The 18,478-nt window shown below is 37.9% G+C and overlaps 1 protein-coding gene across 1 annotated transcript in view; it reads right to left on the reverse strand.

Moving 5' to 3' along the window:
• ARHGAP42 (Rho GTPase activating protein 42) overlaps positions 1–18,478 on the reverse strand; it is a 149,783-nt gene that overhangs the window by 111,709 nt on the left and 19,596 nt on the right. The window contains exon 2 of the mRNA XM_072326745.1: positions 5,679–5,774. Coding sequence (XP_072182846.1) covers positions 5,679–5,774 — 96 coding nt within the window. The remainder of the gene's footprint in view (positions 1–5,678; positions 5,775–18,478) is intronic.

Consider the following 18,478-nt stretch of genomic DNA (forward strand, 5'->3'; position numbering starts at 1 on the left):
TAATAATAATGGTAGAAACAGATTTTAAACAAATACTTCAGGTTCACTTCATCCTTATTTTGCTGAGTACCTCCCATAATTAGTTACTGTCTAACATCTGTAGATAAAAATAGTCCATCAGAAGCAGTAAGGAAATTCTGCCCTCGGATTCACATCTTGCACGTAGTTGCTTTTAAAGATCACTTAAAAAGTTTATCTCAAAAGTCATTCTTTCAGCCAGAGGGGGGGAAAAAAAAAAGGCTGTCAAAACTTGGCAGGAAATCATGGAAAAACAGCACACATTCACTCTATGCAAACACACTGAGTCGCAAATAGTTATCTATGCTAATTTAGGACTCAACCCCTTTCCACACCCATCTTAAAAACATCTCTGGTAAACACGCAAGTCTCTAATCTCCACAAGGTCAACAAATTCAAGCAGTAAGAACAGTATTGAGATGATGCCCATGGTAATGTAATCCACCCTCAAAAACTTCACCCTGAAGGTGGTGGCAAAATCTACCTCTTTCCTTGGTGTGTGTAAGGCAGCAGTATAAGTGAGCCACTGGAATTCATCCAGGAATTATTTGATGTTAGGTAACGTCATTCAGAAACGTACTTAGAAGGGTCAATTCACTGAAATGTGGTAAGACTGTCAAATATAAAAAGAACTCTCCTGAACTTCCAAGTTAACCTCCAGCAACTAAGATGATGATTGTCAAAGTGATTCACACAGCAGATGACTTCATAGAGTTTAAAAATTAATTCCGAATCAGACAAACTAATTTAAAAGGCCACATACAACAGAAATACAGTGGCCTAAAGGTGTGACTGTCTGGAAAGTCTTCAGTCAGCTTTCTGAAGGCCCTGATGAGCTCTAAGCAGTTCTGAAAGACAACACAGCATAATGAGAAGATTGCAATGTCCACAGATTGGTTTGTCAGGGTTTGCTTTCACACACTTTAGGTTGGCCTAAAGCTCCTATGAATTCTTTTTTTCTGTTTTAACTGGATGCACAATTCGCACCATTAAAAATGCCATCTGTCATGTCTAAGTGCCAATAACCTTTTACAGTGCTTTAAGAAATGGGAGGAGGGAAAACATCCTGACCTTTTTTTATTATTATTTTTTCTGTTTCCAGACACTGATTACTGAACTTGGATCAATTTGCTGCTTCGAATGATTGGATGTTTGTCTGCTGGCAAGCTCTGTATTGAATGCCCAGTAAAAGCAAAATGAAGACTGAGTTTCTGGCATGTTTGCTCAACTCAAAACAAGAGAGCCTTCAGACCAGAGCAGTGAAGCTTAACAAATACCTGTTGCTAAAGGTTTTCTACTTTCATTTTGTTTTTAGTATATTTAAAAAGTCTTTCCTCCCGAGTACGTTTTAGCTCACACAAGGAAAGACAGCAAATTTCAGAACTTCTGACCTATTCCTTGTTCCTTAATTAAAAATAACAATTTTACAGACAATCATCATAGAATCACAGAATCACACAAGATTGGAAAGGACCTATAAGATCATCTAGTCCAACCGTCCTCCCTCCACCATACCTACAGAAAACCCCTAAACCATATCTCCTAGCTCCTTAGCCAGACGCTTCTTGAACACTGCCAGTGATGGCAACTCCACCACCTCCCTGGTCAGGCTATTCCAGTGCCTGACCACTCTCTGAGAAAAAAAGTTCCTTCTTATGTCCAGTCTAAACCTCTTCTGATGCAACTTGTGTCCATTTCCTCAGGTCCCGTCTGTTGCCTGGCAGAAGAGGCCAAGCTCCTCCTCATCACAACCTCCCTTCAGGAAGTTGTAAAGTGCAATGAGGTTTCCTTAAGGTCATCCTACCTTAAGGATATGATATGTTGTTGGCATCAGCTAAGACAGTATCAGCAGAGCAGCTAATGAAAATACCTGAAACATTTTTCATAATATAAACCTGTGAAAATATATTTGTCTTCAGGTAAACACATATACATATATCAGAATCACTAGAAACAAAGCACAGATGTCTTTCAGTGCTTTATCCTAGATAGTACATGCTAACATAAAACAGATATTCAAGGAAAATGGCATCCAATGTCATGGTTTAGGTTTGGCTTTACCCTGAAGAGTGACTGAAGGCCTAAACATACAAAAGAAACAGATTTATTTGTCAGATTTATTTATTTGTCTTGGTTTCCTTTAACTCCAAAGAGCACAGTCTGACACTGCTAATTTTTACTCCTACTAATTTATTATAAATCTCAATACAAAAGAGCTAAGGATTTGCAAAAGACAGAAGACAGAACAATGACAGAAATCTATTCAATTGTTAACTATTTTTGTCTGCATCAGCTACGATCCGGATAGCAAGCAGAAGAGATAAGAACAGGGAGATTCTTGCAGAAGAAACTAGGTGACATAATCTGGATACCATTAGGAAAGGAGGAGCTGGGTGAACCTTCCTGTATTATTTATGTCTTCACAGTGAAAAATAAAATAAATAAATAAAGACACTTGTTCATTAAAAAACATAGTTTTTGCACTTATATGTGTGAGTCTAGCTTACCTAAAAGTATAGAAACTTGTAAATAAAACACAGGGGAGCTATTGTGCAAAACTCTCGTTGCATTCTCTAATTGCATATTAGGCAGATACTCTGTACACTGCAATACATCTCTATGAGGCAAAACTTGATACTACCATTCATTATTTAATACTGAGGAATGCAAAGTAAGTAAGATGAAAAACTCTCCTGTGTCAGATTGAACTGTATCAAGTGTTCTTTATAGTGTTAAGGGATAATGATTTCAGCGCTAAGATGCCTCCTTCTGTGCAAATTTCAGTCACACAAAAAAATGAGCTATTGGCTGAATCACACATCATGGAAGCTAATATTCATGTTCCATTAATCAGTAATACGACCTTTGTAACACTGTAAATTGCATGCTGCCATTTACATTTCAAAAGAGGGGAATAAATAACACTGATAATAGTTGCTAGCAATTTATTTTTTAATTACAAACTGCATTTGGCAGCAGATCTCTGAAAATTTGAGAAAACTCTTCATAGCATAAATTCTTTATGTTCAAAGTTTAAAAAGTAAAATAAAAAAATCAAGCTGTATTTGATTTGAGGAAGAATCCAGCCTGCTAACTGAAGGAAATTAGAAGAACAGCTTAAAAGATGCGCATAAAATGTCCAATTCTAGCTTGGGCATGGTAGATTAATGAGTTGATAAATATTGGTAACTTGCAACAAGGTAGAAACATTAAATGTTTTATGCATCTACAAACACATTTTTGTCAAAGACGAGCTTTACTTCTTTCAAATAATTAAACATTTGTAAATAACTATTAAGAAATCATAACAATTAGAAACCAAAGATGAAAATTAAAAGGGAAAAAAAAAATAGTACAGCCGGATGAAATACTAAATGGATGAAAAATGAATATGGCAAATGCTATCACAATTCTGCTCATACTGAGTGCTATTAGCTATGAACTGCGGACCTTCAACTCTGGTTTCACTTAAGAAGAAGTTCACAGAGCCATCAACTCAGTTCCAGTATTTGCTACAGGTTTGTAAAAAAATCCCCCATGCTTCCTTTTTGAAAAATGTAGGAAAAAGAAAGTGACGTTTGTCAGGAGAAGCTTTATTCTGGAGGTAATATTAGCGTGCATTTCTAACACCGTGCTTGAAACAGAAATGTGTTTTAAAATCTTTAGATGGTATTTCTCTACAAAACTCGTGAAGTTTGAGTAGCACTGGAAACTGAATTAAACTTCTCAGCAGCATTCACAGTCATTGATTTTCTTAAAGGAAGTGAAGGCAGAAGGAGTCAGAGAGAGCAGGATTCTTCAACACAAAGCTGTCTTTGACAATAAAAAAAAAAAACATTGAGCTCACTGGGACATGTTAAAGATATGAACAAATTCTAGGCCACTGCTCTAGGGAGATCAAAAATTGAGAGTTACCCTATAAAAGGACAGAGTATCAGACATGTTCTGTTAGACTTGTATTTGATTCCTGTCAGTTTACCTTTTACTCTTATAAGCTTCTTTGATGAACACGACAATCCATCAGGAGGCAATGCTTGCCTTAGAAGCTAGAAATCCCTTCTTTGAAGATCCAAGTGAAATAAATCAGCTGTCAAGCTTCATGAACAATTTTTTTCCTTTTTTTTTTTTTTCCCTAAACAGTTTTAAATGCCTGTTTAATGTCTAAACAATAAAATGTCTTTTCTTCATTTAGGCTACAAGTAAAACGAAAGTCTTCCTTTTCATCAGTCACCTCATTTTAAATGCAAAATTTATGTCTTTAAAAAAATAAAATCTAAGATATACAGCTGAGATACTGTAGATTTAGTTTAAATGCATAAAATATGTACAAGCTAACTTTAGAAGCCAAGAAATAATTCAAAGAATGCCAAAAAAAAGTTCATACATATGAGTTTTTTCAGTATCTGTGTATTTAACAAGTCAGAAAAAGAAGGAATCAGAGGTCAAAGTACTGTACTGAGTTAATTAAAATACAGTGCTTCATGGCCCTGGACAAAAATGTCCTTCTATTGTTTTTTGAATGTTCTAAAAATCAACAGAGGAATAAAATTCACACACTAAATTACTAAATTCTAATACTAAATTGTATCCTATCAATTTCCGAATGTGTACACAGTATTATGTACCACTGTTTTAGAAATCATTTTGTACGAAATCACAGACTAAATATTTAATGTAAACATGAAACAATTTTTAATTTTCAGAAATTTTCAGAAAGTGAGCAAATACGGTCTTGTTTCCCCTCAACATTATGTAGATTCTTTTCTTTTTTTTTTTTTTTTTAATTTAAAAATCCTATGTTCCTTATTGTACTGCCAAATTACTTATTTTTAGAAGCAGTTCTTCAACAACCAGCACTCACTTGTTTTAAGAGAGCCGTGGGAGGAACAAGGTACCTAACGCTCACAATATGGAACATGGGTATTTTGAAGATGGATTGTTATCCAGGTTTCTCACCAATGGAAGTTGGAGCACTCCAGCTGCCCAAAAGCATTGCAGTAACTACAGCAATGCCCTGGAACAAAGAGCAGTGGGATTTCTGAATACCAGACTCAGGACTAGTTCTTCTTTCTGCTGAAGAATGATTATTTTGAAGATATTAAAGAGACTTACTTTCTAGACAAGCTGAGCTGTTCAGTTTTGTGAGTGCCGAAGTTCTGGGTGTGCAGAGACAGACCATTAAGCAGCTAGTAAATTTTACTGGCAAAAATTCAGACAACTATATACTTAGGAATGCACAAGTTGTAAAGAACATATTCCTGTTTTTAGATCCTTAAACACTTCCTCCATCTTACTGGGTACTTAAGTGTTTCTTGCAGACCCAGGCTAGCTCATGGGAAACTTGCATACCTTTCAGTAACCCAAAGAAAACTGCAAATTAAAAACAGCAGCAGGAATTGAGAAGATTCACAGCTGACTCGGTTGACAAACTCATGTTGAATTCTTCAAACTACAAAGAACTGAGCTAAATCATGAAGACACAGGTTGTTTGTGGGGTTTTTTTGTAAAAGGACTTTCCTAATAATCTTGCATGCTTCCTGCTTATTGAGACCTTTCAATTTTATTTTTGTTATACACACCATTAAATAGTACATTGCCTCACTGTAACAATAATATAAGAAATACATAAGAAGTTACGAAATACTGCAGGAGATACTTACCAATATTAATTTCATCATCAGTTTCAGCATCTCCAATACACTCAAACTGGAAATCTTGTAAGGACTGTGAAAACTTTTGCACTGCTATGGATAAATCTAAAATGTAAGAGAAAGAAAAAGAAAAAAGAAAACAAGGGTTATTCTACCACTGGAGCAATGCTTCTTGTATCTTGTTATCAAACTTTCCTTTCTAGTAACACATTTTTCACAGTAACTTCATTTAAAAAATCCTATCGGTATTTAACATTGAACTACTCGACACATCCCAGAAACATGCTAGATGCCAGATTTTGTAGACAAACATATATTTTGTCAATAAATGAAGAACTATTATAATTCTTGAAAAAATACTATAAAAAGAATCAACGTCGAGGGGTATAACAGAGATGTAAAGAGACTACCATTGTTTAAAAGATTTGCTCGGAGACTGAAACAAAAATATGAATAACTTCTTCTATGCATGACATTGCAAAAAAAAAATTACATTCTCACTATTCAATACACCAACATTGTATAATCTTACACAAAAAGTTTTGTAAAAAGAAACCAAAAGGGGAAAAAAAAAGAATGTTTGCTAATTATGTAGATGGCCCATGGCCTTTCAGCACTGTATGAATTACATACAGCGGATCTTAAAATTCAATGAAATACTAAAATAATCCAAACCTTATAGCATAAAAATTCATTAGAACTCTATACATTCTAGAAAATAACATTCATGAGCAGAATATCATGGTAACCACATATACCTGTTCTTTCCTTCATTAGGTATACTAATTGCAAACACAGAGGTGAATGTGGTAACACAATAAAAACTTGAAAACGTTAACAGCCTAGATGAGCCCAGAAAAGCAGCAATAATTATCCATGTCCTTGAGGTCATATATGTGTTACCTGTCTAGAAGCTAGAAACATTTACAGTTAACAGAATGATATCCACTAAATCTAATCTAAAGACATGGTGGGGTTAAGATAAAAGCAAAAGACTGACTCTGTTCCAAAAGCACTACATATCCTTCTTAGGAAATCTTCCAGAGCTGCCTGGATGTGGTCCTGGGCATCCTGCTCTAAGTGTCCCTGCTAGATCAGGGCTTGGGCCAGATGGAGCCAGAGGTCCTTACCAACCTTAATGCACTGGTCTTAGAAAGCAGCAATATACTCATTTAGCTGCACCAATACCCTCAAAGCTGAGGCAAAACTGGAAGAGTATATTTTATTCTTGAGTGAATAAAATCTAGTGTACAAATGTAGATATTGGCCTAATATTTGAAATCAAGACTTACACACACACACATGGACTGCTCAGATTTAAATGTCTCCAACAATAAAAACACACACCACTATCCTAAACAAAATAACAGCTGAAAATCTTTCTAAATCCTTTCAAATCAGAATCCACGCAATAAGATGACTGCCTAGATTCTTCTGTAATTGAAGGTAAAAAGGTCACAGTTCCTATCAGGATTTTGCCCTGCCCCTGTATTTGCTCTGTGTCTGCTGACACTGGCTGGCAGACATCAGTGAGCCAAAAACCATTCTCTGACCTATGCTTCTATTAAACAATTTCACATGCAGTTTCCTGTGCGGAAGAAATGCCCCTGGAGGTGTTGATTGACACTTGGCTAGACACAGGCCAGCAGTGTGCCCTGGCATCCAAGAATGCCAATGATTTTCTAGCTTGTACCAGAAATAGTGCAGCCAGCAGGAGCAAAGATGTGATGACCCTCCTGTACTCAGCACTGGTGAGGCCGACCCCAAGTACTGTGTTCAGTTTTAGGCCTCACTACAAGAAAGACACTGAGGCCCTGGAGCATGTCCAGAGAAGGGCAACAAAGCTGGTGAGGGGTCTGGAGCACAAGTCTTATAAGAGTGACTGAGGGAGCTGGGATTGTCCAGTCTGGAGAACAGGATGTTCAGGTGACACCTTGTAGCTCTCTACAATGACCTGAGAGGAGGCTGCGGTGATGCTGGGGTCAGCGTCTTCTCCCACATAACTGGTAATAGGACTAGAGGGAATGGCCTGAAACTGCACCAGAGGAAGTTCAGGTTGGATGTTAGGAAAAATTTATTCACTGAAAGAGTGGTAATGAAGTGGAATGGGCAGCCCAGAGAGATACTGAAGTCACCACCCCTGAAAGTTTTCAAGAAATGTTCAGAAGTGGTACTAAAGGACATGGGCTAGTAGGAATACCGGTGATATGTGAACAGATGGACTGGATGATCTCTGAGGTCATTTCAACCATGGTGATTCTATAAGTCAACAGAGTGCATCAGTCCATGTACAATAATATCAGATAAACAGCTAGTGCATAGAAATGGATAAAAAAGATTTGTATCTCACTGATCAACAGAAGAGAATAAAGGATTCTCACCCCTTATAAGGGCAGGTGTTCCTTCTCCTTCAACCTACATCTGCTACCTCCCTGAATAATTAAACTTTCTAAAAGATTAGAAGTAATTGGACATAAAATTAGCAAAGAAGCTTTTAAATGTCTGTCCTAGTTGATTGTTTCTTTGAAAAATTTAGAAAACATCCTTCCTTTAAAAGAAAATTGTGAACTGTAACAGCAAGAATTGCTTAGTAATTATCTACAATATTTGAAAGTCAAAGCACAGCAAATTCAATACATATTTCCTTTACATACACATACCCAACTGTATTTTGAAGATTTAATCATTACTGGGCACGGAATAAAATAAAGAATTTTTGTATTTTCTTTAGATAAAAACATTTTGCCTCAATAAAGGTTCCTTAACTCTGCATTCCATCACTTTCTCTATCAATCCTGTTTTTATTCATGACAGACACTGTCCTTCACGTACTCACGCTGGTAACAGAATTAGTCATCATGCAAATTCACCTATAGTTTTCTGACATCTTAGCAAAATATACCACACTTTCCATTTAAAGCCATGCAGAATCAAATTACTGCATCCTTACTGAACATTTCCTACTGTACATGAAAACTTTATTATTCATTACATTAAGAATTCAGAAGCTAAACACAAAATGTTTCCTACTGTTACTATAGAAGAAAACAAAATAAATCTTTCTGAAGAGCTTAAGCATTCTGTGTTTTATGCAAATACAGCATCTCTGATATCTAAGTAACTTACTATTCTACAGATGTTAGACCTAAACTTTAGTTGGTATGCAACACGTTGCTCTGAGTTTAAAGGACCACAGTTGGATCTTCCACCATATCACTTCACTCAATCCTAAGTAATTCTGTAAAACTGCTGTACACCAGCTGGTGATGGAACCAATAAACAGTCCTAAGGTGGATTAACAAAAAAGATGGGTCTGTTGTCAGCACTATCAGGATGGACAATGCTCTCAGAAACACTTTGATTTTTAAGGTGATCCTGTGTGGAGACAGGAACTGGACTCAGGGATCCTTATGGGTCCCCCTTCAACTCAAGATATTCTATGAAAGTATAAAAATTAAGTATCATTAATATGCAGGTTTATTTCCTCTGGACATTCTACTAAACACTCACAGAAGGGAAACAAGGAAGAAAGGACTCTTCCCTGTCACTCTCTCCATGTACTATGCTCACTGGTACAAATGTCAAGGGAAAGGAAAACAAATAGTAAAAATAAACGAGGTGGAGTCTCCATTTTATATATGAGATTAGTCATGCACAGCTGCTGATCTTCCCCTGTGTGAGCAAATCAGAGACTGTGAATGTTCTCCTACATTTTGAACCTGAAGAAAACATGTTTAATCCAACTTAAAAATGTTGGCTAAAAACAATGTAATAAAAATTACATGGCTCTTACTTGCTCAAACTATCCAAAGTGATACTAGTTGGACATTTCTGACTTCAAATGAGTTATTCTAATAGCTTGGCAATCTCTCAAGATACCGTATTAAGGGTAGAGCTGTTAAGCACTGCAAAGAATAAATGAAGTTCCAAGGTCAAAGGTTTCTTACAATACTTCGTTTAGAGATTCTGCACGAAGTTCATTTTACCTAAAAATATTAAACATATTATTCTGCAGAAAATTACTGATTTACTTGGCCAGCTTCTGAATGACAGAAATAGGATTCTGTAAGCACTCAAAACTCTACACAGCAGATGAGCTACCAAAACTGGACCAAGCAGTGAAATTATAGTTCTGTTTATCAACTTATTTCTTAGACACATCACCACTTTGACCTATTACCTGTTCATTTGGTCCCAGCAAAAGGACAAGGTGGGAAATAAGCAGGTAGTCTGTCACAGATCCAAGAACTCAAAACTGAATTAGATCTGATTTTAGAGCCGTTGCCTCTTCAATCCAGGACATTCAAATAATACCATGAAGAAAATGAAAAGCGACAGATAGAGCACAGACCCTTCCCAACGTTACAAGATGTCATTTATAACCATACACCCCAGAGTCTTAATGTCATTGAGAAATCTCAATGCATTCTGCTTCTTGCAGATGTAGAACTGTCAATCACCAAACTATATAAACCAGCTTTTCATGATCTGCAAGCTAGGTAGCACTGCAAGAGTCACTCTCTCATCTTCTACTATGTAGATCTTAATAGCCATCTCCCCTGTTTTTCTAGTACACATGGACTAGAAATTTTCACTTAGTCTAGGATAGAAATCTCTTCAGAGCAAAGTCTGCTGATCTTCCATATCACTACAAAAGCCTCATCAGGTTTATTGACTGGCAGTAACTGGCAGTACAGGCCTATCATCAAGGGAAAGACAGTCATTCAAAAGTGTCCATGATAATATAAGTGTTGCTGCCCTCCCTCTTCTACAGTCAATCAGTGCATACTCCCTGGGTGCCAGGAAAAGAATGAGAATATATCCCTTGGTTACCGCAGGGGTCATCTCCTAAATGGCACCTTCAGCTGCACTTTGCATTCCTTTTCCAGCAGTATTCACACCCACCTCAGGTGCCCTGTGCTCCCCAGTCGCACAGAAAGATTACAATCAGGTGAGCAGTGGTGTATGTAGCGCAGAGCAGCCATCTGCACTCTGATACATTTAGGGGAGGAAGTAACTGAGGCGGAGCTGACCTTTTTGGTAGAGCTGAATCAAGTCAGCCAACCAGCCAGGGGAGTTTGCAGAGTTTGGTCAGACATAGTACTGAAAAGAACTCAAACACAATATAATGTGGCTGGAAACAGTGAAAGGATAAATACAGTTTAACCACAAATAGGTCATACAATAGCATTGTTAGATACAGATTCATATAATACAAAATATAAGTACCATAACACTAATGAGAGAACAGTAGATGCCATCACTTATTCAGGAATGTCATATCATCATAGTATCATATCATAGTATCATAGTATTGTGCGAGTTGGAAGGGACCTTAGAGATCATCGAGTCCAACTCCCGGGATTCGAGCCCTCTGTGTAGCAGAGCGGCACTTCTACCCCCTGCTCCACAGGGGGGGATTCGAACCCGGGCCCCCTAGTGTTGCAAACGGGAATTCTACCGCTGCGCCACCGGAGGCACACAACACATATAACACATTCCCTTAATGGAAACCATTTCTTCCTGAGTTTGACACTTTCATATTTTAGATCAACCTTCTTACTACATATTTAAGCAAAAAGAAGATGGGGAGAAAAATGCATCACACTAGAAGTCAGATTTATTTAAGATTTACTTTGTTTCAAATTGCCAAAGAAAGGGGGATCTAATTTGAACAGTAATACTTCAGGTTTTTGATAATTTATTATCTTAATAACAATTGTTAATTCATTTTAGGCTTCAGTTAAAACTTGACATGCTGGGAATAGTAAGATAAAACTAGGAGTTTCTTGCACGCTCTAATTGTTCTTCAATTTTCTTATCCTAGATTTGTTGAAATATTAAATTCTTGCTCAAAGCCTTGAGGAAGAAGGGGCACTATGTTGCAACAAAGTGATGAAATGGTGGATACCATTACCTGAAAGATGAAAGACTGAGCGTGAGAGTTGTAGCACAGCCCTTCACAACAAAGACTACGCTCCACAGACAATGAAACTTGAAAAGATTTCTACAAGATTGTAAACACTCCGATCTTTTTTGGTGGGGATATGCAGGTTGGTTGGCTTTTCCAGTCTGTCAGCTAGAACAGTAGCCAGCTCACATCATCCACAAAGGAGACCAAAAAGCTCCAAGACGTTTGGTGGGCTTGCCAATAGCTCATGTCCCTGCTCAAGTAACAGCCTACGACAGACTGTTCTGAGCACACATCAAAGGGCAAAGTCTCTCCACTTGTTTACTTACAAAGATGATTTCCTTTAAGAAATGAAATTCCAATACACATCATTCCTCCTGATTGGTGTCAATCATCCTGGAAAAACTCACTGCCTCTCACCAGGTTAATGAAGAAAAATAGCAGTTGAAACCTAGCAAGATTAAAAATGCCCAAATGAACAGGCAGGAATGCAGCAAGCTGGACTTCAAAGCAGACACTGGCTAAAATAAGAATGGCAGCAGCTCTGGTGACCCAACACAAAGCCAGTTGTGTTCTCAAAGCAGCAGAAGGGAAGGGCCCATGGTTGAACAGTGGGGTAAGTGGGGGCAAGTCAGCAGTCAACTGCGTTTTGGGGACCTGAAGACTGGAACACAGATCAAGCAGAGCTATCTTCAGTGTTTCAAGCCTCTAGATTGTTTGTTTCTTCTGTTAGGACTGAAGAAGCACCAGGTGGCCACTCTTTATCAGCTCTTCCATTTGGAACACACTGACATATAGGTTAAACAGAACCTGAGCCACTGAAACACAACAGAGCACCGAGCAACCACAAAATGTAAAAGAAGCATTGGAAACTGAATGATACTGCTAGTATATCTGACAAAATGGCATGACAAAATATAGGGAACCAATTACTGAGGTCACTGACTTCTAGTCCTTGTCAGAAACTGAAAATGAATGATTCACTTTTTGTTTTCTTTGATTGCTTAACAGATAGATTCATTTTCTTGATTTATTCCATAAGTAATTCTCATCCTAGAAACAATTATTCTGGCTAAGTTACCTAAACACTTGAAAAAGCAGATTTATGATAGATACGTTGTCACTGTGAACCAGCAGCTGTAAGCATGATTTGCAGTGTTCTTACTGCACCAAAAGACAGGAGCAAGGAAACATTTAACAATTTATGCAAGTAAAAGAAGGGGGGAAAGGGAGGAGGCAGTATTAGAAGTATACATTTTTATAATGTTATTTATCCAAGAAAATAGTTGCAAGACACAGGCATCCTTAAATACTTCATGATACGCTTCTTTATTGTGCAGATGAACGGGGAACTACCTTGGTTTTGTTACTTTATACAAGACAGAACTTCAAGCAGGCAAGCTATATCAACAGCCAGGAATGAGCCGGAGGAACAAGAACGCCCCACTGAGAAGCACTGAACTTCAACAGCTTCTGTGTTTGCTACAGTCAATTTGATTGTAACTAGAACAAGTCACAGTGGGACAACTTCTTCCACATCACAGGCTGCAAACACAGCAGCTGGCAGCACGGTTATATTTAGGCAGCATGAATGATTAAGCAGTTAAAAGCAGTGATCATACAAGCCTGTGTCTATCACCATTATATTTCACATTCTTTCCCGCCTTGAGGGCTTTCTCATTAGAAATTCCAGCTTCACAGCAGTTGATCTTAATTCAGAAAACAGCACTAAAATGCATTTTTTTCCCCACTTCTTTCCACTCTTCATAGTTCAGTATTGCTTTAAAATGAATAAATGAATAAATAAATAATGAAAACCAACTGCCAAGGTTGTATCACATACAGAACATTTTCCAGTATCACACATATGACAGCAAGTCAGCCCAAACAAAGTCAGCCAAACCTGCAAAGGAGCTGCAAATTCACCCAAAGAAGTGGTGCTGAGCACAGCTATGTTGTAATGCATCTCTGAAGTGCAATTAAGTCACTCAGCTGTACATGTTAAAAGAATTCTGGGTTCTGCTGCCAGAACAGGTAATTCCAGCTTAATAAAACATCCGCACTGTAACACCAGGACATGCCCACATCACCTACAGTTAAAAAGCAAATTTAAATGCATGCTAACATTCTTTTAAAATGCAAACAGAAATCCATAAAACCAGCTGAAATAGCTTCTGCCACCTTTGGTTTTAAGTGACTTCCATCACTGGAGTCTTTTCCAGCGCACGGGGTATTGCCTGGGGCACTTCTATTCTGAGAAGTGAATTTGATGAATTTATTTACACTTCCATGCACACACATACATTTGTTATTTTTCATAGCTGAGTCGAAATAATTTTCAGATCAAACTTTTCTGACTGTCATAGGAAAAAAAACAACAAAAACCCACAAACAACCACCCTCTTATGAGGAATTGTATTTGTTCCAAATTTCTGCAGAAGCATTTAATGCAGCCAAAGCCGGGGCAGGCTGGCACAGCAGAGAGCCTCTCCACAGGGCACATGGAGATCACGTTGGCCACTGGCCATAGCGCTTTCTAAAGAAGCCACAAGAAAATACCACAATGGGATACAGAGCCCAGCGTCCAGAGCCAAAGGTTTTGCAGCACAAGGGCCACTGCTCTGCACTGACACAGAGTTTTGTTGTTGCTGTCAGTGAACTCTTTATCCCCTCTATTTGCCATTTTCGTTGGTTTTTAGGTTATTTGCCAACTTACTATTCATGGAACAAGGCAACGTAACTAAAATAAATAGCCCTCCAGCCCAACAATCCCATGTCACTCCTCCACCTTAGGCTCAATATTTTGCTCTTTCACTTCAGGGAAGCTAATTTCTTTCTCATCATCTTCAGGGAACAGCCATCAGCAGACTATGTCAACACATAATCCATGCATTGCTGCATTCCCCCGGGGTTAAATAAAGCACTACAGCAGCTCACAATTTTTCAGCGTCATCTTCGTATTCATGTATGTTTCCATGAGAAAAAAGCACAATTTACTTTCTCATTCTATCGAGCACTGAGAAATCCCCTTGATCAAATGCAGCAAAATTCCTACTCTCTTAACACTGTTGCAAAAGCTATTGGAAAGTCCATATCTTCAACAGGATTTATAGTTATTTACTACAACTTCTTTAAAACCCAGCTTGCTTACGTTAGAGACTTCCAAAGTACTTGGAATATTCTTAACATTTCTCTTCTGATGAAGTGATAGACCCAACACATTTGTGAAAACACCCCAAGAACAGAACACTGATGTTTAACAAGGCAGAATATGTTTCTGGCCACATTTACACTGTACTGAAATACGCTCTCTTAATAAAATCACACTAAAATGCCCAGCAGTATAATTTCTCAACCAAATAACTTTATAATGCCAAAAGACAAAATTGGTCAGGTTCTATCCCTCTTTCTACTCTTCTCACCCCATCTCCGTCTGTAAATGCAGAAAGCTAATCTTACTCATCTAAGTAGAAAAAGAGAAAGAATTTTAGCCTGGTACATAAAAGCCATAAAATCTATATGACTAAAACTTTTAACTTTCCACAGTTAAAAACACTCTTTCTTCTTTTCATAACCAAAATCCTTTGCTTTTAGTGAGCACATACGGTGAGTGCTGATCCACAGCACACCACGCAGAACAATCTGCAAATCTGCTTCTCTAAAGGTCAAGCTTAAACAGAGCTTGACAGTTTCGCTACATTAAGTGGTGTAATTCTGTTTTGTTTCAATATTCCCACCTCCTTGCATTTTAACTCTCGTTACCTCACTTCTCCAAAATCCCCTCTCTCCCACTACTTTGTTCGTATGACTGAATGTTCAACAACACTGCAGTATTTGATTAGAAAACAAACTGACTACGCAGGGAATTACCGGGCTCTGAGCCTTCCAAGCCTAAAACCAAATCCACAGAGTTAATGCAACAATAAAACCTTAACAAGTGACTAATCATAAGGTTCAAAGCAGAAAGCAACACTGTCCTTCACTACCAATTGTAATTTTCTGCATGTTTTCCACAAATATGACCAGAAGTTTCAGAATGCATTTGGTTTCATGTTACTTCTTAAATTATAAAGATTGGCTGCAGGGTACAAACTGGTAATATTGCTTGTGCACTGTTCTATTCTTCTACATTATACTCAAATAAAACATTTCCATACAATGCCAGTTTTGCAAACACACCCATTTTCACGCACTGAACTTCTCATCCAGGAGCCACAGGAGGGATTCCAACATGTGCAGAGCCATATATGTGAGAGAACAACTATTATTTTTTTGGTACTGTGTATTCATGCACAAAGCTTTTTCCTGAACATAAGCACACCCCTCTGCCTCTTTCCATTCTAGAGGTACAGAAAACTGGCACTTACTCAGTATTTCCCTTGCACCCACTGACAGAATAACTTTCCATAGCTCTGTATCAGAAGATCCCAACTCCCAAGCTTAACTATTTAACCATTCTGGAAAGCATTACATGAAACATTCCTGAAAATAACCTTTATCTGCTTATGGCACATAGTAATACAAAAACAAATAGCTCCCGGCTCTCCTTATTGTTTACAGGTTTATCTAACATTCATGTTGCTCACTTCAGTGGAAAGGTTATATGTAGCCTACACCGTCTTTCCATACATGTTGCTATGCTTTCCAGAGAGCTGCAGCCTCTCACTATGTAGGCTAAAAGAGCCTGGCTGTGGTGACTCCAAGAGGCAGCTGACCCACAGTCACAGAACCTCCATTCACATGATGAGCAGATCCTCTGTTCATAAACCAGCTCTTACGGTACAATAACATATTGACACTAATACTGGGTAAGAGTTGTGTGGAACAGCAGACTCATGAACTTAAAGCAACACAGGGCTGCTCATGTACTGCATACATCTTATTTTTCTCCTTTTTTCAAACACAATTAATTGTCATTTTGTTTCATCAGTTATTTGAATGACAAACAACCTGAAACAGCAGTCAACACAAGATTATACTGAAAACCTAGAAGGCTGGAAAAGGCTCAAAAACGTCAACTTTTTTGCCCCGTAATTTTGTTGTTGTTGTTGTTTTTTCATATTTTCTTCTGCATCATTTTACATGAACTTCTGCACAGTTTTCTACCCAGGTTCTTAAAACTTTCTTCCCTGCAACTCCGCTTTGACCCTCAACATACTTTCTCTTGCTCCTTCTGGGGATTTTACACGCTCTTTTATGATCTTCCACATTCTTCCTCCACCCCACAGATGTTTGTTTATTTCCCAGAGCAGTGTCAGCCTTTCCCAGTGAGCTGGAGCAGCAGTCCAGTCCTTTCTTTCCCCCAATCTCTTTATTCGAAGCATGGTTTTTATCGGGCTTGCTGCTGTCATTTCTCACTCCTGGCACATCCCAGAGAATGCAAGCAGGCAGAGAAGTATCACAAAAAGAGAGAAAGAAAAAAAAAAAAGAAAAAAAAAAAAAAAAAAGAAAAAAAAAAGCACAGAAACTAAGACCAGATGCTTCCAGAGGTTGAAAAAGCAGAAAGTGACTTCCTGTCTAGCAACCCCAGAGCTGCCAGAAAAAACATGGGAATTCCCAGATCCCCTGCACAATGTAAGATATGGGTGCATCTACTTTTAGGGTCTGATTTCACTAGTATTTTAAACTACAGTTTTTTTCTTGATCGAGCACGGAATCCAGAAAATAAATAAATAAATAAATAAATAGAAATGCCTGTGTCTATTTAGAGACAGCAAAAAACAAAGCAGCATATGATAATACAGCTTCATGATATACTTCATATGTGATACACTTTATATGTTATAACACATTCAGAAGGAGCCTCAGCACACAGACAAACTTAGTTCTACCATTTGCATCTCATTCTACATGGATGAATCTTCCCTACTAAATGTGCATTCAGAAAAAAAAAATATATATATATGTATATATATTTTTTTAAATAGAGTTGCTGTGATCTAGTACAAGCATGGAGCTGTAAGCAAACTACTTGCAGGAAAACCAAGAGTAAATCACTGCAGCAATCATTCCTTCGATGTACAGGTTTTTTGCAGCAAAAATTTCTCCAATGCGTCTTTAAGTGCTCATACGTGCCATGATTCTTACACTGGGTAGATTCCTCCAGTTCTGAAAAGACAGCTGCTGGAAGGAAGATCAGCAGCATGGGCCGGGGCAGGCGGGGGAGGCATGAAAGCACTTATCAAGGCATTTGAGAGCAGCGAGCTCTTGGAACAACATGAGAGTCGAGGGTCATGGGAAACAGAAGCTTTGCTCACCCTTCTTCCTGGCAAAGTCTTCTGCACTTGGGCAACAAAGTAAAACGTTTTGAAAGAAGAGAAGGAGGAGGAAAGAATAAAAAAATTAAAATGTGTATATTTAGGTCATTAAAGAAAAAATACTACCACTTCGCTTTAAAGGAAATGAAACACTTTCTGTACGAAATTCTTTTGAGCTCTTGGAGCTGAGGAATACAACGCTAGACTAGATTCCTTTGATCTGACAACGAACATCACAGTCACATGAACTCCAGGACTGCAGATAACAGCACTTATTTATTTTTTGGAAAAACACACATGGATGTAAGCAGCATTTGTTTACACACTCAGATATGCACTTCCAGACAGGGAGCACAGAGCTGAGACACCAAACTGACCAGTGAATTGAAACGGCTCTGAATGCCTCCGTCAAATTTGGCCTAAAGAAGTTTCTTGCACCCAATCAAACAAGGAGCTGGCTTGCTACTTAGATACTTCTCACTTCTTAGGGAGAATGCATAGCAAACATCAGATTTATACAGCAGACAAGTTCAGTACTCATTAAAGCCTTTCAAATATGAGAAGTATTCAGAAAAAAATGGAAAGATGAAAATCATGGAAGTACTTAAAAGTCCTAGAGGTATGTTTATGAGAATTTAAAC

Source organism: Excalfactoria chinensis, chromosome 1, assembly GCF_039878825.1.
Source record: "Excalfactoria chinensis isolate bCotChi1 chromosome 1, bCotChi1.hap2, whole genome shotgun sequence".
NCBI lineage: Eukaryota > Metazoa > Chordata > Aves > Galliformes > Phasianidae > Excalfactoria > Excalfactoria chinensis.